This window comes from Notolabrus celidotus, chromosome 22, assembly GCF_009762535.1.
Source record: "Notolabrus celidotus isolate fNotCel1 chromosome 22, fNotCel1.pri, whole genome shotgun sequence".
Lineage (NCBI taxonomy): Eukaryota > Metazoa > Chordata > Actinopteri > Labriformes > Labridae > Notolabrus > Notolabrus celidotus.
The window spans coordinates 11,930,164-11,952,694 of NC_048293.1; the positions used below are offsets into that span (position 1 = coordinate 11,930,164).

The window sequence follows — 22,531 nt, forward strand, 5'->3', positions numbered from 1 at the left end:
AAAGATGTTTTTGTTTTTTTTACTAATGTGCAATGTGTGTGTGTGCTGGACTTGATATACTTTGTGTGTTTCAGTCCTGGGCAAAATCCGAAGTGCAGTTGGAAGTGCTCAGCTGCTCATGTCTCAGAAATTCCAGCAATTTTACTGGCTGTGTCAGCAAAACCTGGTAAGAAGCCTATTAAAGAGCAGGACTATGTGAGTGTGTGTGTGTGTGTGTGTGTGTGTGTGTGTGTGTGTGTGTGTGTGTGTGTGTGTGTGTGTGTGTGTGTGTGTGCGTGCGTGCGTGCGTGCGTGTGTGCGTGTGTGTGTGTGAGACTGTGTGATTTTAGATTGGTCTGAATCAATATGTAATCCTAACTGAATGTTTCAATGCCTTCATGTCTTCTACATAGGTCTGGCTGAGTTGTGGGGTGATTTTGATCCCTGTGTGTCAATGATCTTGTTTAAATAGAAGATGCCATGCTTGCGTATGTTGTTTCAAATACAACACGTGAGGGACTGCTGTTACGCTGAATATTAGCATGACTATGATGACCACAGTGCGTCAGTGTATTAGTAAAATGTGAAAAAAAAAAGCATTATTAGATCATTTCTATCCATATAACCATTAACTTGGCTCTGCCTTAGCAGCTAGTTCCTCCGCAATGATGACCGCCTTGGAATTCAAAGGCAATGTTGAACCGTCAGTGTTAGCTTTTTGCTCTTCTTTAATGTTTCTGTAAGCTAATATTACAAAATATTATATTACACTGATGTCCAGGCTTATTTGCTTTCCTTTGATACCTTCTACAGACATTAAAAAAATATGTCTTCTTTAGCAGAGCAAATTTTGCTACATTCTGACAATGACTGTGACCTATAAAGTGACAGTAGTTAAAACACCTGGGCAGAGCAATATATAATGTTTAGAAGTGGGGCTGTCAATGCTGAGGTGTTTTTTATTTTATTTTTATTTTTCACTAACAAGGACCATGCATATTAATTCACATTTCTGTAAATACGCCAGAGTGAGCCAAAGGGCTAGTTTCCATCTGCAGTCCCTTGCCAGGTGTTAAAATAGGCTCCTAAGAAGAACAAGATTAAGGCGTTAATCGCAATGCAATTTAGGCACGGAAGTAGTACGCTATTTATTTATTTTTTATTGCATGCTGTTTTGTCCCTTTCGGCATTCCATAGTCAAGCCTCTTCCTTCTTCCTGCTGTCACCGTGATGAAAAAACAATGATTCCTGTCTGAATTGCCCATTTCACCTTCAAAAACTCCCAGACAGCTCAGCTGACATGTCAAAAGTAAAATACACTTTGTGTCAAACAGAATTAAGATACCACCAAAGACTGTGTAGTTTGAGCTACCAAGCAGACAAGTACACCCAGTCAGACTGACATCAACTGACAACCACAACACACAAGACAGAAGAGCGCCACTTTGGAGTGAATCCCCTCAGACATCTGGACAAAACAGAATCAAAGAAGAGAACTTGCCTACAGCACTTGCTAAATGGCTAGTAACTGACTGCAGGCAAGTCAACACTGAGGTAGACTCCAGTCAAAAAGATGTCCCTAGGTTGGCATGTTGTGACCACTCATATGCCTCACTGTAAATGGGGAACCACAGTTTCAAACATAGAGGACCTCTCTAAACCCGAGAGCAACCAAACTGGAACTCCTGAAAAGTGTAAATTCTGTCATTAACCAATAATCCCCACATTGATAATGATTGGACACTGCATTCCTTTGCTTTGGAAAAAAATGCAATAAACACTATATTACACAGATGAAGCATTTTAGAGCTGTCTTCTACCTCTAAGTCATGGATTGAGAACACACAGGTGTAGCAGTGCAGCATTTATTTAATTACTTAATCTAAAAGTCTGGATCATGGCATACATTTCAATACATTCATTTGACTCTCAAATCAAGACGCTGCTAAGAATTGCTTTACATAGTTGATTTAGGCTTCAGAACTGTTTTGAAATGCAAAATGCTTGATCTTAAAACATGATTAAAATTGTGATTAATCGCAAATTAAAAAATGAATTGTTTGACAGCCCTGTTTAAAAGTCACAATGCTGTTGTACTCTAAATCAGCACTCATGGAATGCTTCTTGTCCAAATGAATCACTCCATCTGGAGCAAATGTTATATTAACTTAGATATTATCAGATTATCTTTTCTATTTGTGAATACCAAAAGATGGAACCCACAGACACAATACCTTTGCTCGGATAACCTCATTACTTTTTGAACTGCTACAACACAGATCATTAGAAATCAAGAGAAATAGGTCTAAATGTAGCCCTTCAGATTTTTGTATGATAATTAATGAATGGTAAGGCATAAGACAAAGGGACAGATAAACAACATAAGGGAAACTAACCAGCTACTTTTTTATTACCTCTTCTTCCTCATGTTTTTATGTATAAATCATTTCTCAGGCTACGTACAAAAGTCAGATTTTGTTATTTTCACGGCATCACAGACCAACTAAGCAGTCAAGTCACATTTAGGTCAAACTGAGTTTTGTAACCCATTTGTCAGCTCCCAATCAAAATTGAAATAATGAGACTCGGCTCAACTTTTTAAATCAGAAAACATCACATCTGAATTTCAAGGGAGTATTTAAAAATGAGACTGACATAGTTGATAGGGCACACAGCATTAAAGTCAAAACATACAGGCTGTGCTGTAAATTAACTTTTATCATTAGTTACAGATTCACACTCCATGTGTCCTCCTCCAACCTTCAACACACATTTAATGCTTTAACTGACACTAACAAACTGAAACAAATCTCCCTGAATATCATTGATCCTGGAGAGCTTCTACATTAAGGATCAATATTCACATTTTTACGTGACCAGAACATTTTGAAAAGAACAATACACAAACATAGATAGCTGCATTTGATGCAGCTTTGTCCCTGGAGGATGAGAACTGAGCCAAAGCTTTGTTTCAGTAGACCCAAAGATCCAGACACCAGCCACTTTTATTGCTCATCCAGAGCAGGAACACACACGGGGTCAGGGCTTTCTGCCTCATATTCTTGCACTGTTCACAACTCCTGTTATTGATCCAAGCCAAGTACCCAATATTTCAAATGAAGCTGGCGCAGAGTTATGAGAGATAGTGTTGCTGTTTTTTTGCAACATGCAGCAGAAACTGCTCAGTCCGGGGGAGTGAGAGCTGCAAGGGGAGAAGACACAATGAACCAGCCTTTATAACATTGTTCCTCTGAAAGTCACCTAGTTATACAAGCTTACTGAATAACTTTTGCATTAAAAAATGCTGCATCATTTCTCAACATACCTTACATGTAAGGGAAATTATCTACCCTTATATTGTGGCTTCATTTGTTCAGTTCCCTTAAATTATAAGCTTAAATGCATGCCTAATTGTGTTTTCTCAGCCTGCTTCCCTCCACTTCCTGGATTGACTTTCATAAAGCTTGAATTAAATAAGCTCTGAAATGTGAGACAAACACTTCTTTGGGAGTATCCCAGGATTAAAAACACACACTGTCACAGCCAGGGCTTAAAACTCACTGGCTCCTCCTTAATCTGCCAGCTTGGGAAATTTGAAGCCTCAAGACTTCTGGGACAGTTTGCAGAACATCATCAGTTCACAGGTCAGGAAAAGCAGATGAAGTGCTGAGGCGCTTCCTCTGTAATTAGAGATAAGGTAAGGGATCTGTTCCCAGCTTACCATACACGATGGCCACCATGATATCTGAAACATGCAGTCATTTTGATAAATCCTCGGCTGTACAAAGGAGAATTATACTAATCTCATAACACTTTACAAATAAAACTTTGACTCTCTTGCGGAATATTATGCTAATTTTTAAGCTTGAGTCGAGCCGCTTGAGGTTTAAAAAATAAGATAAGGTTACTCTGAACATAACTCGTGGAATCACTGACACTATCTTATACACTTGTGTCCATTTTGGTAAATGTCATCTGATACAAGGATTTGTAACATGAGGATTCTGTAATGACTCACTCTGTAGCACAGGAACACCAGGCACTGCCAACATACTGTAAATTGTCAGGCCCATCAGACAGCAGCAGCCACATATTCTAAATGTCATGAGGTTTAAAGCGTGGGAATGTCTCTTCTTGAGCCGACACGTCTGAACACGGATGTGTTATCGTAGTAGGTGTAACATTTCTGTTATCTTGAATCTGCAGGCGAAAGTTTCCAATTTTTCTTGAGACAGAGTGGAAGAAACCGAAATATAGCATGAAATAGAGCTTAGCTTAAACTTTGCTAATAATAAATTTAATGCTTTGCTTACAGTCAACCCAATCATAGCATTTATGATTACTAAACCTATATTAAAGGGTAGAAAGTAACAAATATTTATTCTTGTTACTGTAACTGAGCTTTTTCTGTGTCATTTATTGAGTAGTTTTGGAAATCAGTACTTTGAATACTGAAATGGTATTTTCAACAGTTTCTAAGAAAAAAAAACACAAAAAATATAAAAGCCTTTTGTCAACTGTTAGCAGCCAGCTGATTGGACAATTTCTACCCTTCAAAACTTAAATCTGAACAAGCTAATTTCCCTCATTCCTTGTCAAAGAATCTCATTATCCTTCATATAAGCTACCTTGTCCTGACAGATCCCAATATAAATCTTGTTTCAAGATATTTCATGCCAAATGTTCTCAATAAGTTCCTTGAAATAAGTACAACATCTTATTTCAAGGAAGCTATCAAGAAAATGTTGTTGCAGCATTGGCAGCCATTTTTTACTCGGTACAATCCATTAAGTCTTTATTTTTGGCTTGTAATAACAAGCCTCCATGCACAGCCTGCTCTGAAGTGAGTGTGCAGGGACCATCTTCAAAGTGCAATGTTGACAAAAGATGCTGCATAAATGTTCAATAACTTCACCCTGAATGGGTGCAGAGTTAAAATCGCTTCACATAGTAATGCTGGTGTGGTTGTATTATAATAGTTAGTTTGGGAAGATATGCCTTCACATTATTTGAGGGGCATATCTTTACTCCCTCCATCCTCACTGCCAAGGCTTGAAAGTAAGTCAGCACTCAGTATTTGAAGTACATTTCTTATTAAGTGCTTTAAACTTATAATTCAGTAGATAAACAGACTGATAGTTTGACTTCTACTTAAAGCTACTGTGAGGAGTTTTTAGCTGGTTGCAAAACAGACTGAAATTAATATCAACGTCTCTTTAAGACCTTAAATACCATTAACACTGTTTAATAGAGGTGTAATTATTTCTTAATTGTTATTTTTTTAATGTCTGAAACCACTGGCAGGGGGTAGGTGTCAGGCTATGTCATTTTTCCATGGCAATGATTCTCCATAAGTGATACACTTGACTGTTTTAAAAGGGCAGGATGACATTTTTTGTCATGAGACACTCATTACACATGTCCAGGACAAAATCAGCAAAGATCGTATCGTCCACAGGGGGTGCAGAAATTGACACAAACCAAAAGTTCCTCACAGGAGCTTTAAGTAAAATGTCATTCCATTTTTACTGTTAGAATATTTGAGGACTCTTTCCAACCTGAAAATATGCAACAAAGATGGTTCATAAACGTGAACCTTTGCAAATAGATTTTAATTCTAAATTACAAGTACAGTTAGTTGCCAATGACATCAATGATATCAATGAATTCATCATTATATGCAAGAAGAATTAAAAGTCAGCACATAAGAGGGCGTGGATGTAAATCTGACAAATACTCAGCTTATAACATCTAGACGCACGTGAGGTGAGTAGCTTTATAATGAACATTTTCCTCGGGACTGAGTTTTTGAATGTGGAAAAATTCCATTCAATATCAGCTCTGAAATGTCCATAGGCCAGACACAGAGCAAACCCATGACCTTGGTATTATCGTCAGTACTTTGAATAAAAGGTTGTGAATAAATTGTGGAATGAGGTGAATAAAGAGCTCCTTCTATGATGAAACCATTGTGGAGTCTCTGCCTATTATTAATACATAGATCAGTCTAGTAATTGCAAGTAGTTGATTCTGCTCAAAAACCCTTTTCCAATGAAATATTTGTGTTGGCCTTTCTCAAGACATATTAATGATAATCACGCATATTGTTTGAGATTATTTCTAGAAATCAACATTATTTTAATCATGTCCCAGCCCCACACGCAGTAAACAGAACGCAAACATCGCCTTGTTTTGATATTTAATGTTGAGAGTTTAATGGGTGTGATGTTTGTTTTAGAACAAAATATAAATCACAGAGCGTTGTTTTCTGCATAAATTTAAAAAAAAATGTAAAAGCTTTGGAAATTGGGAGGGAGGGAACCTACAGCTGGAATATTTTGGAAAACGAATGTTCACACTGCTTTGTCTTTGTAGTTTAATAGTCTATTTGAATCAAGTCAGGGCAGATTACATGAGAAAAGGGGTGCTGAAATATTTTGAGATATTTATTTTGAAATGACCTCTAAATTCCTGAATCAACACTATTTATTGGCACACCATCTTATGATTAATTGCAACCAACGGCAGATGCAGACCAGTTGCATGGACAATGAGGCACTCATCAATCAGATGTTTGCTTATTTCAAGGTTGGGCGATGAGAAAAATTGGATTTATAAAAGTGGAGTGTATTGTTTGTATTGTTCCTGAGCTTATTTGTGGAAATGAGATAAGACCGATCCCCATTATAAGTTAATAACCCTTAAGGCTCATTTCCCCCAAGCTGGTTTTCATGCCCATCTTAAGTCTGATAAGGACATCTAGTGGATCAGAGCTGAAGTACAACAACAGTGTGTATCTGTGCTCAAGCATATGAATGCATATGTATCATATTCTAGGCACTGACCTGACAGTCTGGCTCTCTTATTAATGTCAACACAGATATTAAGCTTATATTAATGCAACTTTTTACTTCTGTGCCTTTGTAGGACCCCAGTGCCATGCCGCGGCCCACCTCTCAGGACCTAGCTGGGTTCTGGGACTTGCTGCAGCTCTCAATCGATGACGTCACCTTAAAGTTTGATCAGTTACAGCAGATCAAGAACAACAATTGGAGGAACATTGACAGCCCAGAGAAGAAGGTAGTGGATTTCTTCTGCACTGAAAGACAGGTTTAAGATATTAATTTTTGTTTCATTTATTTTTCCAAATGATTCTCATAAAATCAAAGTCTTATCTACTTAAGTTGTTCATATACTTCTCTATTATTCTCTCACACTCACACAGCCACAACCTCCTGTACCAAAGAAGACAGTTCGACAGAAGAGTGTGATACAAAGGGAGAAATCCCTGGACCTCCCAGACAGGCACCGGCAGGAGGCCCGTCGGCGGCTCATGGCAGCCAAGCGGGCAGCCTCCTTCCGGCAGAACTCAGCCTCAGAGCGAGCAGACAGCATTGAGATCTATATTCCCGAGGCTCAGACTAGACTTTGAGAAGACAGGGTCGGGGGCCAGCACGCCTCCCTGCACCCACATTCAAACAACTTTAAAAACTAGCCTTTTTTCTAGACTGCTATTCTCTCTACTCTTCCTTTACCTATCTGTTGTCTGATCTCGATAGCCATCCTCAGAGCCCATCGCCAAAAACCATTGGTCTGTAGGATGTGCCAAGCCTCTTCTCCCATTACATGAACAAGTGTTAGCAGAAATGTATGTCTGACATGGGTAGGCTGGGTTTCTCCTTGGTTTACTGTTGAGCGTGATACCCAGCCTACAAGCACGCTCATCCAATGCCCTGGATGGCTACGTCTGTAGTTTTTCAGCATTTGCAAAGTGCCATTTAAAAAGTGCAGCTTTGAAAACCTACCAGCAACCAGGCCTTTGAGCTAAAACCGAGTAAATGAGAGTAAATTCTATTTATTTCAAGTTGTTCAAATATGGTCAAAGTTAGTAACCCTTCAGTGTTTTTAAATAATTTAAAGTTGAATTATGGCTTTCTTTTTATTTATTTTGTCTTTTGTGAGGTAAATGTTAATTACAGGTTTAAATATCTCACAATTGTTGTAAGTTAAAACTTTAAAAAGTGCCAATGCTTGAAATACCTCAACTATGTGCATGTGGCACTGATCACCCATTAAAGGTTATTCAGGCAGCCCTTATAAGCTCTGGACAGGTCAGTGTTGAAAAATGCAGCTTTCTATCCAATCTGGTTGTAGTCAAACTTTTTTCTTGGTCTGGATTGGTGGAAGAATGACATCTGTCAGCTCATTAACATGCACATTTCATATATATCTCATGTTCCTATTGCCAACTTTCAAATATTGACATTTACTTGAAGCCGAAAACATGCAAGTCTTGTGCCAACATTTACATTATGTCAATGCAGTAGAGAAAACTATGAAAGTTTATATAACTCCTTAGATCAAAATGTGTAGACTAATGCACTTATGCACTTATTACAATTCTCTCTATTTTTAAGGGAAATGTACATAACCAAGTTCACAATAGTACTGTTGTATTTTTGAATTGTGAGCAGGAAGACAATTCATTGCTTAGTTATTTTTCCCTCATGTTCACTGCTTGCCTGCCCTCTCTATTGCTTTTCACAAATCTAAGTTTGTTGCATATACAGTATACAGTAGCTTGATCACACAAAACCATACTACTGTGTTTTACTCTAATATATCGCTCTCAGGCCCTTTCAAGTAGCTCAGCCCCTCAGACAGAGTTAATGAGGAGTGATTGAAAAAGAACTGCCAAACATGAACAAACTATCTCTATTGTAGTTGCTTTTACCCAGGAAATTATTTGAACTAAGTACATCTTGAAAAGTTCTGTGTTATTTTCAGTCTCCTGAAGCAGTTATGTAACAGCATTTGTTACCTCTAGGAGAGCAGCAAAACACTGAAACAAAAGTGGGGCAAAGTTATTCCACAGAGATGCAAGCTGGAAGTCCAAAATAACACGAATTTTGCTCATCTCCTGTTGAAAGGAAGTACATGAGGAACAGGATAAGAACTCTGTGGCTGTGCTGACATGATACAGTTAGCTAGATATTTTTATTTGCCTTTGATATCCATCACAGTGTTGAGATGTAGCAATAGCACCAGCTCGTCATAAGTTCAAACGAAACCTACTTCCTATACGACTTCCCAGAAGTCTTCAACACAAAGTAGAAAATTCCACATCCAGTTACATATAGTCTACTTACTGGCAGTTATAACTGTCACCTAGCTTAATTCTTCTCAACGTGAGGTTGTGGAAAGTTTGAGAACTAATGCTGCCTTCAAATGGAACTCGTAAAGTCATGAAGTCATGTACGGGAAAGGCTTGGTAGTCAAGTTGTTACTGAATTGGAACACCCTTGCTACAGGCAACGGGAACATGGATGCCATGTTGTCTGTTCACATTAGCACAGTTAACAAAGCAAATTTATGCTAACACTAGGAAAAGATGAGACTACTGGAAATATAATCTTACATCTGCTTGACCAAAGGAAGGTTGTTGTAGTACGCTTTTACACATTGTAGAATAACCAACATTTTCACCAAATGTTTCAAAGCCTCAAAGAAAATGACTAATGTAAATAAAACCTGATGCCATGGACTCTGCCATTCTTTGAAAATATCATCAGGCATGTCACAACCTGTGAACTCAAAGCTTTTCTGAAAATTTTGACTTACAATGTCATAATACGGGGCATTCATATGTTTTCTTGTTAACACTGTAAACACGACCCCATTTGAAGGCAGTAGCTAGCTTACAAAATCAACTGACAAAGTAACGTTAGCATGCTAATACATGACACGTTTAGATCAAGGAGTAAAGAGCATTTTTTTGGTTGATATATATCTCTCCTAAAAGTGATGAAAAATGTGTTTGACTAATGATTTTATCAGTTAAGATGTATAATAATTACTTTCATGAAAATATATCAACACCGCTCAGTGGGTTAGATGTTCAAGCTAGCTTAGCATAGTCAGATATTGACACTTTTTAAACTGTGTGACTATTGCTAGCTCTGTCACACATATAATTTACTCCAATGCCAACTAGCCAAAACGTTTTTTAGCAAGTCGTTAGTTTGAACTTAGCTAAGCACTTAGCAATGACATAACACAGTTACTAAAGGATGTACGATTAGCTGGTGCAGCCATATCATGCTGGGCCTATGAAATATATACATATAAGTATAACACCTATGATTATGTGGCCTTTGTAGCTGAAGTAGTTATGAGTTTTACTTCCAGAGTAATTTCTCGGTAAATTGAGTTAATCTCTTGCTAACTCATCTTGAGTTAAGGTTCTGCTGCTCTGCATTGTCAAACTTTGATACCAGTGACTTGAACATCACTTATTATTGTGTTGACAATGATTTATTCAAACCACAGACTTAAAGACTGAATTCTGTAGGTAAAAAACCTTACACTTAAACCAACTAACTAACCAACTAAAAGGTGCTGCTTTTTATTTAAAGATACAGTACTAGATAAACAATCAATGCAACACAATCAGCTGTTAATAAATCACTTGAATATCTATTTTTATGACTAAGAGATCATAAGTTGAGCAATTGTGTGAGTGTTCATTATAGGCAGGACCAGGGACATTTATCATACAGCAGTGTTAACATTTCTTTTTGAATATTTGTATTTGTATGTGTGTTTTGATGACGGTGTGTATGTGTTGGATGTTCTTTTTGTAGCGCAGTGATGACATATTCAGAAAATAGAGGGTAAATCTGGGGTCAGTGTGGCTTGATTTTCCTTTTACTACCAAACTGTGGCCTGACCTGAATCTCTCTCTCTCTCTCTCTCACACACACACACACACACACACACACACACACACACACACACACACACACACACACACACACACACACACACACACGCACACACACACACACTCACACGTACACACACACGCACACACGCACACATACCAATACTCATTGTACCAGTTATCTGCACACTAAAGTGTATGTTAGATATCATATCAGAGAATATAATTTACTTTTATTTTAAAGGTTGTATTTTTAACCGTTATCATTTTGGTCCGTTTTTTTTCTCTTAGCACTTCATGACTCCAGGTATGAGTGTTTAAACCAACCTTTTACTATACCAGAGAACATGAGAACATCGAAATTTCTTGTAGCAAAACTCAGACAACATATTTCAGAGAGCAAAGTCGAGCAAATCACCAAAGTCAGTTCATAATTGCAGTACAATGTGTAAATTACACATTGGGTTTTGGCCTCTGCTGAGTGTAAGACAATACAAATTTTCAAAACACGGCCATCTATACTACTGCAGATTTTTTTATTCCAGAGGCAGGGACATGACAGCAGGTTTCTGGAAAGTGTCTGAGCACCTGATGCCAGGCAATTGGCAGAGCGGAGACATTCCCCTGCTGTTGCCACGGTGGCAGGCAGACGGCAGAGAGACAGACTCGGCCTGACATATGCTGGCTTAGAGGAGACGAGAGCTCCGCACTGAGCCCCAAACTGCTCTTGTTGTCTGTGGTTGTGTAGCTGGAAGGTTGTGAGGATAGCTGTGCTGTTTTTTTTTTTTAATTTTTTTCCAGCTTGCCTTTGACTAAGCAAAGCAGCTTATATAAGATTTGGGGTCCTTGGTGAGATCAAGCAGAGAGCCATTCAAAGCTTGTATTGATAAATGTAGTGCTGAAAAGTGGCCTATATTGTAGAACTTAAGCATCGGCATAAGATGTGTTTCTGTCAATCTGAGCTACTTTAGTTTCTCTGAAGGCTGTTACTGAAACAAAGAGGAGTTTCTCCCTTATGCAATACGATCAGGGCTGTGAAAAAGTAAATTATCCTCAGCCTTACTTCAGTTTAAAGCACATCTCTTTTTTCTCAGAAAGACATTCATGTGATTGCTTTTCTAGTTGAAGCGTAAATGTTTTAAATGTAAAGTGGAAAATCATATTCAGAGGTCAGGAGTGAGCAGAAATGTTGGGAAGGATTTGTGCAATTGAGACACACTTAACTAAATTCACGGCAGTTCAGTTCAAGGTTGGAAGTGGGTTTGCAGTATTCATACATTTACTTTGAAAACCTTTTTCTTTGAAGGAAAAACAGATGTTACCTTGGTACCAACTTTCTCTCAGAGCTTTTTTAAACGGAGAACAAAATCTCACTGCAGTTGCAGTTGGGTTTATGTTAATGCCAAGTGAAAATACTTCCCATCGTTGGGAATTCTTTCATTATTTACATGCTTTTCCTTCTTTTTGTCCAACTAGGTATGGACACACTACTGTATTAACAGCTGCAGGGGCATCTGTCTGCTTTTTTCCTTTTTTAATGCTGTATCCCTTTCACTAAGGTTCACTTTAATGGTGTGTATGTGATACTGTGAGCATTACAGGGTTCCTCACTTGTCAAAAAAACAATTATTGTGATTATTCCATTATAAGATTATAGTAATTTAACAGCTACCAAACCCACCCACCAAAACATTTTGCAAACCCCAAATTGCAGACAATTGCACCAGTTTTACATTTAATACCATGAGGGCAGCAATTAAGTACAAGTGCCATCTTTTTCAAATGATCCAGCATACTGTAAAATCACAACTCCACATCACAACATATCCCACATCAAGTTCAGATAAGCAAAACATCCTTGCCTTTGCCAACATTTTCCCATTTCTGATCACACTCTTGCCATTTTAGTCTCAACATCTGTGGCCTCGCCTATGGTACTACTGTCTATCTGCTTTACTCTAGAACCCATGATGTGAAATATTTCGAGGGGACTTTTTTCGTACCTGTGCCGTGGAAAGATAAACTGATACACCACTTCCTTGAATTTGGAATGTGAAACCACTCTATAATTACTAGATAAAATGAAAACAGTAGTTGTTTAGCTAAAACTATTTTCATCTCTTGTATATCATATCTATAGTGAGGATGAATATAATGCCAAATATTCATTATTTGTAAAGAAATATAAAGATATATAAATAAATATATAATATATGCCTCATTGAAACATAACTATTTTCTGCATTTGCTCATGTTTTGTTGTCATTTTTACTTTGTTATGGTTGTTTTATAAGCTGATATGATGGCATGCGAAATACTGATTCTGAATGTAGGCTTATTTGTTGATTTTTTTTTCTTATAAAATCATGGCACTGTCCCACTGATATGTTCTGTATTTATTTAAGTTGATTACATATGCATTTTTCAGTGTGATATCTCACCGTAAGTTATTGTATCATCGGTTTATTTTTATATTATTTGAGTAGTTAGCGTAAACATATGCATTTCCCCCCATTCTTTACTAGCTGAGCTATTGAAAGATTTTGTCTCTTCGGGTAGTTTATTCATTGCTGAGGTCATCAAGTGTAAATAATTCTGCAATTAAATTTTTTGGAGAAAAAGTTCGAAAAGTTTGTATGTTTGGTGCCTCTCTTCACTTTGAAAAGTCAATCTCTAAATTCAAGAAGAATGATTATGTGTACATTTTTACAATATTAAGAATTCTGAAAGATTTTCACTAAATTTTATCAGCAACAACTTTTACACCTTTCCATTACTTTTCTTTATACCAATAATATCCCCGGTGGTAGTAGTTTCCTTCTGAAGCAGAAATAATTGTTACCAGCTGTTGACATGTCATGCATTTTAAATTTCCATGCCGCAAACCAAAATAGCAGAGATTTTAACATCTGGCAAGGGACCGCAGAGGGAAATTAGCCTTTTGGCTAACTCTGGTATATATACAGAAATGTTATATGATATACTGAATAAATACATTTTAAAAAATAAAGAAAGAAGTAGCTCTGAATCAACTGTCAAACATGATACACGTATCTCTTACTGCCCTTGGTTAAATACATAACCTTTGTGAGCAATAATTTGGCATTTAGCATCCTAAAAATATATGTTTTTCTTTAACTTTATGTAATATTTTAACAACTATATATCATTTAACATTTATTATTTCTACTTGTATTGTGTTTTTCCCATAACCAATAAAGGTCTATGAATACTCACCTTTGGGTACAAATACCTCAAACAGAACAAATATCAAATCAAACAAACACTTAAAACACTTAAAAGTATATATATATAAGTATTCAGATCAGTTCCCACGATCAAAAAACATCTGTATCAAAGAAATGTATTGGGATGCAGATACACTTAGTGGCTAAGTGGTAGAGTTGGTTGTCCCTTGGGATACCAGGTCCTGTGCCATTGGTGTGGGAATAGGACTAGTTCAAACTGATTGGTGCTTCAATATATGATATAACAGCCTCTGCCGTCAGTATATGAATTTGATGTGAATGGGTGAAAACGACATGTAATGTAAAAGCGCTTTGAGTGATCGGAAGACAAAGTGCTATAATCACAGTCCATTTACCATTTACACTGCAGTGATGAAAACTTATTTTCTTCAGGATAACAGAACATTGAGCTACTCTATTATAAGACTCATCTGATTGAAGAATATAGCATCACAACAGCAGATACCATGCTGATTTTCTGATACGTCCCCCCTGCTAAGTGAAAAGTCAAAATGTCAGTGCTTTAAAGGTAAGTGAAAATAACTTACTTTTTCCTTGAAGTTAGAAATAGTTGGTTTTACATCTTAATTCAGTCCACATGTTCATTTTTTTTATAATATCCAAAAATGTATCCGCCACTTAGCTGCCAATCATAAACAAGAGCAGGGGTTCCCAAACCTTTCAGCCTGCGACACCCAAAACATAGGTGCAGAAGACTTGCGACCCCCACTGTCCCTTCAAGTGATTCATTGTTGCTTCATACTTAATTTAATCGATCTGCAGACAATTTGCCCACCTACATGCACATGTAGCTGTGTTTCCTGTGCTGTTATGAATGACTCTGCTGCTGCTGATGCTAACTGTTAAATAACCCTAACCGCAGGAGTCTTCTGGCAACAAAGAAAGGTAGAAAACTATATTTCTTTTTTTTGCAAGGTTTGATTTCAAATTTAGCTATTATTTTTGTCTATATTTTTAAAGTAGTGGATAAAAACTGCAATTTTAGATTACTTAAAAAAAATTTAAGGAAACAACATTCTGGATGACATCTCGCAGACCCCCATTAGTGTCCCGCGACCTCTCAGGGGGTCCCGACCCCCACTTTGGGAACTCCTGCACTAGAGCAAGGTCATATCCACTAGAAACTTTGTAGAACCAGATCTAAAAGTCTCCTATGCAGTCACAAATGTACAAGTCAAGATCACCCTCTGCTGGAAGAGGAGGGCATTGCAGAAGTTAAAAGATTCTAGAATACTCAGCATCTCTTTCCTCTTCGTTACCAAAAACATAATGAACTAAATTTGACTGAAATTGATTTTCCCATTCAGTACAATCATTATGATAAGACCAATTAACAATCAGTTGTTAATTAAAGAAAGCTACCTACTTTATGTTAATATAGAGTGAAGTTAGTGTGTCATCAGTTCTGGTACATCACCATTTAGTAATGGCTTCAAGACTTTGATTCAATAACCTATTTAGTTTGAAAAAATGAGAAATGTAATCAGAATTTCAATCCTGTTTTTTGTTTGTGTGGTAGATGAAGTGGCTTGGACTGGGTTCTGACATCACTCTCAGTAGGAAATAGATGCCTCTGATAACTGCCTTGCATTTTCTTCATCAATTAAGGCAAATAATCTTTTTTATTTATTCTAAATAAGGCTCTCACAATGTTTTTTTCCATTATAATCACAAAGTGTGTCAGGGTTAAGCAATACTTAGGAAGGTAATTAGGCCTTAAACCATCATACCTATGAAGATGTGTCTATGTATTTATTTTTGAAGCACTTAGGATGTGTACAGTAAACCCAATCATATTCCTGCTACGTGTACACAAATAAGGGATAAACAGTAAAAAATAATATAACCATTTATTCTCCATCAATGCAAAACATGTCCATCTAAATATATTTAGAGGATTCACAAACCAAGCCAGTCCTTGCATTTATAAAGAGCGTTGGTTCTCTACTTTGTGTATAATGTTTTGGGTTTTTTTTAAAACTTTATTACAGATGTACATAACAGACAATGGGTACATTCAGAAGGAGCATCATACATAAACAATTATTAAGGATACAGATACAGCTTCAGTTGGTAACTTAAGATAAATTTGAAAATTATATATACATAGAAAATAAATAATTAAATAAGTTGAGTAAGGAGAGGGAATCATTTTACAATTCAGTGAGGAATTATTTTAGGGAATCGTATATTTTAAGTGCTTTTGGTCCTTTAATTATTTTCAATGATTTTAGGTATATTTGGAATTCATTTAGAAAAACAACAAATATGGGAGGGGGGATTTTATAGTCCTGTTTTTATGAATATCGAATGTTTAGAGGCACAGGATTATATTACAGCAGACTATAATCATAGACTGTAAATAAAAATACTATAATTTCTTAGTTAAAAATATCTCTATTTCAGGCACATTAACAACGATTTAGAACACAACCAATAGGAGGAACCGCTACTCCAAAGAAGACCGGTTTTGTCCAATGGGATGTCCGGATCGTGAAAAGTGGGCGTTACTTCCGGTCTGGAGATCATATGACCCAATTGAAGTCCTGTGATGTGAAATTTCCTGTTGTAACCATTGTAACCCGTGCACCACAACAACAGTACACCGAGTTCAGAAGAGGAGCTGGAGTACGGTATGTATCACAGATGTTAGCTGTTTTGTTGAAAGTGGTAATGACTGCTTTGGACATCTTTCTAAGTTGTTTTGCTTCATTCTGTTCCTCCTTTGTCGTCGAGGTTGCTATTTGTGCTTATTTTTTGGTTCCAGCACAGTTACATTAGGTTGAGTCAGGAAGTTGACTCTGAACACATGCTTTTAAATGAATGAGTTGTAAAAGTCTAACTTAAATGAGTAAAACAACGTGTTTACTCGGTGTTCTGTTGCTTATGTTTTTTCATCAGGTTCAACTGAAGGGAAATGTAGTTCATAACTGTTTGAGGTCCAGAGTCATGGTCCATGCAGCTACAAGCGTTCAAAATGGAGTAGCCTTCGGTTAAACCTTTAAATGTATAATTAAGTTAAGCCTAGACACACGTGTCATGAGTTTATAATAATAGCTATGTGTGTAGCTTGTGTATGAAGTGTATGATGTGCTGTCACTCTGTTCTTCAGCTGCTTTCTTTTGTTGTAGGTGGGGACACACTCATCATGCATTCACCAGTCATTGCTCACAGTTTCAGATGAGCCTGACCCCCCCCCCCCCTTAAACACCATGGATCCTGTCCAGCAGACCAGCCCATTGCCCCAGCCAAGTGCAAAGTACTTCTCATGGGACTACCGCTTCCAGCTTATTGGCTTGGGCTTTGCCTTCTACACAGGAATATTCATCCTCTCCCACCTCCTGTCTGTGGCTCTATCACGTACCTACAAGTCCCTGCTAGCTAAGGAGCAGGTTTTCTGGAACCTTGCTGCAACTCGGGCAGCATTTGGGATCCAGAGTTCTGTGGCAGGTCTAAGGACCCTGACTGAGGACTCTGTGTTATTCAAAGACAGGGTGAGGGGACAAGAAGACTGGTCGTGGTTTAATGTCCTCACAGCTACAGGTTTCTTTGTGTTTGAGAATGTTGCACTTCATGGCTCCAGCGTGATATTTCGGTCTTTTGACCTCCCACTGGCGACGCATCATTTCTTTGCGCTGTCAGGATATGCAGGGGCAGTGGTGTGGGATTCTCTGGGACACTTCCTTCCCATGGTTACTCTGCTGCTGGAGATGAGCACACCATTCACCTGTATATCCTGGATGTTACTTAAGGTAGGAGGCTTTCAGCATTTTTGTGTTGAGAACTGTCATCACTTTGTTACTTGCATCACATGTGCAATAATTGCATTAATCATTTTATTGTTTGTTTTATTTTCTTTCCAAATGCTCTCTTGACATTTATCTAACAGTCTTGTTTGCTACCTTTTAAATACTGGAAGTGTCACTAGGTTCAGTTCCTCTTCTGTCTCGTGCTTCTTGTGATTTGTAATAGATTAAGTTAACCCTTTTTGAAAAGGGGAAGTTCTGTTGATAGAGTGAGCTTTCTCTGTTCCTCCTACTCACATATTTGACCATATTAAATTTAACAACAAAGATCAAAAACTTAGAATAAATTGTATCACACACTGTCTGGCTAATTCTCCCTTACAACAGTATTATGCAATCTGATCTTGACCGGTGAACAACTTGCTCTTACTATGCAATACTCTGTGCCATATCCTTAATGTTTTTAATATCCTTACCGCTTTGCTCTTTGTGTATCACTTTCAATTCTCAGCTAATCTATTCTGAATTTCTGTAAAAAAAAAATATTTTGTTGTTATTTTAATTTAGTATTTACTTCTTATTGTACTCTCTACTTCCTGTTAGTACTCCAATACTCTTACTTTATTGTGTGTAAGACCAACTGTAATGACCAAATTTCCCCATGGAAAAATAAGGTATCCAGATTTTGATTCTGATTAGAGCTGGGCGATATTGAAAAAGATGTTGCCACAATATTTTTTTTTAATATCAGTTGAGATTGATAATTATCAAGATAAAAATCTAATCATTATTTCATTTAAATGTAAAGTCAGATTTTTGCTCCTGAGTGAAAGTTGAAGAAACCATACAGTTTGTAAGATTGTGTCTGGATTTAGTTTCCTGATAAGGTTCTCAAATCCTTCATTTTTGGCAGTGCTAACAGGAAGCAGGTCTGTAGTGTAAGATGAGATTTTTGTGAAGTTTGAGTTTGTAGATTCTTATTTTTTTCAGATTGAGATCATTTGCATAATCAGATTTATGTACCCACATCCTGAAAGTACATTCAATTAGTGTATTAAGTTGATAGTTAACGCCGAGTCAGCACAGTGTTAGACTAACAACTCCGCTTTGAGATGGTAGGTTTTGCGTTTTTTCCTTGTTGCTGTCGCTCTATTCAGCTGTGTTTACATTCTGATCCAAAGGTCTTTAAGCCAACTTTCCTCTTACCCTGCAACATGATTGGCTTTGTTATTAAAGGTTTAAATATATCAAATTTTTATCGAACAGCTGTTATACTTATATTGAGAAAAATCATGTCACGATAATAATCATTATTGAATTATCGCCCAGCCCTAATTCTGATTCTGATAAATGAAACAATTCCTGTTCAAACCCATGCAAAATCCTCTCTAAATCTTTATCCCCCCTCTGACAGGCTGGCTGGGCCCACACCCTGTTCTGGAAAGCCAACCAATGGGTGATGATCCACACCTTCCACTGCCGCATGGTGCTCACATACTACATGTGGTGGATAACACTGACACACTGGAGAGAGCTCTGCACCCATGTGGCCTTACCTCCACTTCTGCTCTTCTTCACTGGCCTTGCTCTGCTCACACTTATCATTAACCCCATCTGGACGCACAAGAAGACTATGCAGTTGCTGAATCCAGTGGACTGGAACTTTGGCAACAAGTCTGTACCTGTAAATGGCTCAATGATGGGTCAGTCTGCGGTTTCTGTCAAGCCTCATGACAGCTGAGGTGATCTGATGAGGTCATTATCTTTTTTAACAATGCCAAAGTTGGTTTTCTTTTAATTTTTTTTCTGATGAAGGGGTGATATGACGTTTGCGATAATGAAAGTCGGATTACTTTTGATTTTTTTTTGATATAACAGAACCCCAAGTCAGTTTTGTTACAAGGGAAGTGTCTTCATCATAAAAGATTTTTGATATTGGGCTTCACATCCCTTTTTTGGGAGCATAGATTCATACTCCGCTTTAGCTCAGCTTTTGAAAGGTAGCTGTGGTTATGGAGAGCAGTGGAATGGGGTCTATCTTGTTTTCATCAGCTTCAGGACACTGTATAGCAACATATCCACCTTGCTAGTCACATAATAGGTTATTTTTTCTTAATGGTGAAATATTCACATGAGAAAACCATTCAGACCCACAAATTATATATCATGTTTATTGTGAAAAATCACTGAAGTGGTAATTCATTTGAATTATTTAATTAAGTTAAAAGAAACGCTTGCACAATGTTGAATAACTCTGTTCATCTTCAGTATTTATCCTCTGATGCTTGATGAGGCATTCCTCCATATACAGTGTATCTGTGTATAACCACAGCTTCTTGTTCCTGCTGATACTGACAGCCCAGTTGATCCTTTGGGCAAAGAAGTGTAGCAACATGCATTGACATAACAAAATAACCCTGCAACAGCCACATCAATAATTTGGCCTTTGTCATCAAAGCCTCATTCCTGCTTTTACTCCAGACGCAGTTCTTAGCCACTGATTGGATCGCTTATGCATTTATATTAGATTAAGTTTAAAGGTTGTAGAGGTTGCTCTTTGGAGGTAATGAATACTAAGTGGACATTTAGATCAGCCTCTTCGTGTTAAGTCACATGGGCTGCTTTTTTTAACTGTGAATCCTCTTTCCATAAGAAGGGGGAAATATTTACTGGTGACATGAAAGGAAAGGCCTTCAACAGAATCTCCTTTGTTGGTGGACAAAGCTTGGCGTGGTCAACATCACAAAGGCTCTTTTGTAAAAAATGGAGATGTCATGTTGCGAAACTGAAGCAGCACTGATACAAAAAAACAAGCGTCAGCTCGATCATGAGGACTCTGGTATTTTGTATCAAATAAAGCTGCATTTTATTTGTTTTAAGTACATGATTTCGTCTACATAGGATACACCACAATTTCAGCAATATTTCTTTTTACACAGTGTCCTCATTGAACTGTAAATCTTTACACTGTGTTTGTCTTGTATCATGTGTACAGTGGTTTTTTTTCAGTTACCACTCTGCTACAAGTTTGCATATTTCTCAGTGTTCAGATGCTAAAGTTGCACATCGAGGCTCTAGGATTTTTAGACGTTTCATTCTTACTAGCATTAACTGTGTTTTTTTTAATCTTTAGTTAATTTATAATGCAATGCAGTCAGTTGGTCCTGAGGGTGTACTCAAATACCAAAGGGTACATGACTTTACTGCAGTGTATGACATCTAAGATTTCATTTTTGGGGTTTTCTCACAAAAATCAGGTTTCAGGTTTTGATTTATCTGTTTAAGTGCTGAATCAATTTCAGAAACACATGCTGATGTAGAGAGACACATTGTTTTACTCACCTGCATTATCCAGATAAATATGGCTTGTGTTGTGAATCATCAAGATAACTTAGAAGAGGCTACTCCTTGTTCCGTTAAGTAAAGCGCCTAGTACTTTGCTCTGCATCATATAAGCTCAGATACAATGCCAAGAAGTTAAATGAAATGTGTTCATGTCTTCCTATTTGACCTCAATTACTTTCAAAATGTATTAATATGAGATATTGTTGGATTTTCACTCTGCATTTATTATCTTCTAACAGAATTGAATTAACATTACAGGGTGGTTGGGAATTGACTTGAAGAATGAGTGTTGTATACCCAAAGAATTAACTTCCTGTTTCTGTTGGGAGATGCATTAAGTAGAGCTTAAAATAATAAAATGTTTTTCTCTAATACAATATATTGTGTTTCTTGGTTTTATGGGTTGCATGAATTTGAAAAAGGATGAGTAAAGGAAAATCTGCCTGTAGGGGGCAGAAAAGGAATATAAATCACACAAAGTTACTCTAAGGACCATGTTATTGTATGTGGATTTTGGCAGGACCTGTGGATGAAATTATGTCTTATCTCTGCCTCTCCTGCCTATGCATGTGTAAAAAGTGTTCTTATTTTAATTTAATTTAATAATTCTTCATTTCAGCAGCCACATTAAGACAATTACAAAGTCAGCCTACTATCACCTTAAGAATATATCCAGGATTAAAGGACTTATGTCTCAGCAGGATGCAGAAAAACTCATCCATGCATTTATCTTTAGCAGACTAGACTACTGTAACGGTGTCTTCACAGGACCTCCTAAAAAGTCCATCAGACGGCTGCAGCTCATACAGAATGCTGCTGCTCGAGTCCTAACAAGGACCAAAAAAGTAGACCACATCACTCCAGTTCTTAGATCTCTACACTGGCTTCCTGTCTGTCAGAGAATGGACTTTAAAATCCTGCTGATGGTTTATAAAACACTGAGTGGTTTAGGACCAAAATACATTGCTGATCTGCTACTACTTTATGAAAGCCGCTCCAAACCTCTTTAAAATCAAAGATTAAGACTTTTTTGTTTACCACTGCCCTTCCTATCTTAACTCATTTTAACCCACTTTAAATTAAATTAAATTAAATTAATTGTGTTCTTTTATGCCTGTCTGAATGTCTTCAATGCTTTTAATCTTTTAATGTAAAGCACATTGAGTTGCCCTCGTGCATGAAATGCGCTATACAAATAAAGCTGCCTTGCCTTGCCTTGCCTATTTTAGTTGTCAACCGTGTCACAGACTTTCAATCTTTTCCCGTGAAAACTCAAACACATGCAATTCCAGACTGCGTTATGTACATCACTTTAAAATGTCCCGGAATCACACTAAACTCTTAGATGGAAGCCTTTTTTTTATTATTTGACTTGTGTTATTTTCATTTTCCCACATATCAGGCACTCAACACTACCTAACCAGATTTGAATCCAACATCATCTCCGGACAGCTGTTTCAGCCACCTCA

At 37.3% G+C, this 22,531-nt stretch overlaps 2 protein-coding genes across 2 annotated transcripts in view; both read left to right on the plus strand.

Annotated features, from left to right (window-relative positions):
- dlgap2a (discs, large (Drosophila) homolog-associated protein 2a) overlaps positions 1-7,411 on the plus strand; it is a 421,050-nt gene extending 413,639 nt beyond the window's left edge. Inside the window, 3 exon segments of the mRNA XM_034674608.1 lie at positions 75-166; positions 6,907-7,059; positions 7,205-7,411. Of these exon segments, the coding sequence (XP_034530499.1) occupies positions 75-166; positions 6,907-7,059; positions 7,205-7,411 (452 nt within the window).
- A 9,083-nt stretch (positions 7,412-16,494) lies between these two features.
- On the plus strand, positions 16,495-21,439 carry cln8 (CLN8 transmembrane ER and ERGIC protein). The gene is made up of 3 exons (XM_034675185.1): positions 16,495-16,604; positions 17,103-17,723; positions 19,132-21,439. The coding sequence occupies exons 2-3, from the start codon at positions 17,184-17,186 to the stop codon at positions 19,456-19,458; spliced, it is 867 nt and encodes a 288-aa protein (XP_034531076.1). The 5' UTR covers positions 16,495-16,604; positions 17,103-17,183; the 3' UTR covers positions 19,459-21,439.
- Positions 21,440-22,531: the final 1,092 nt, after the last annotated feature.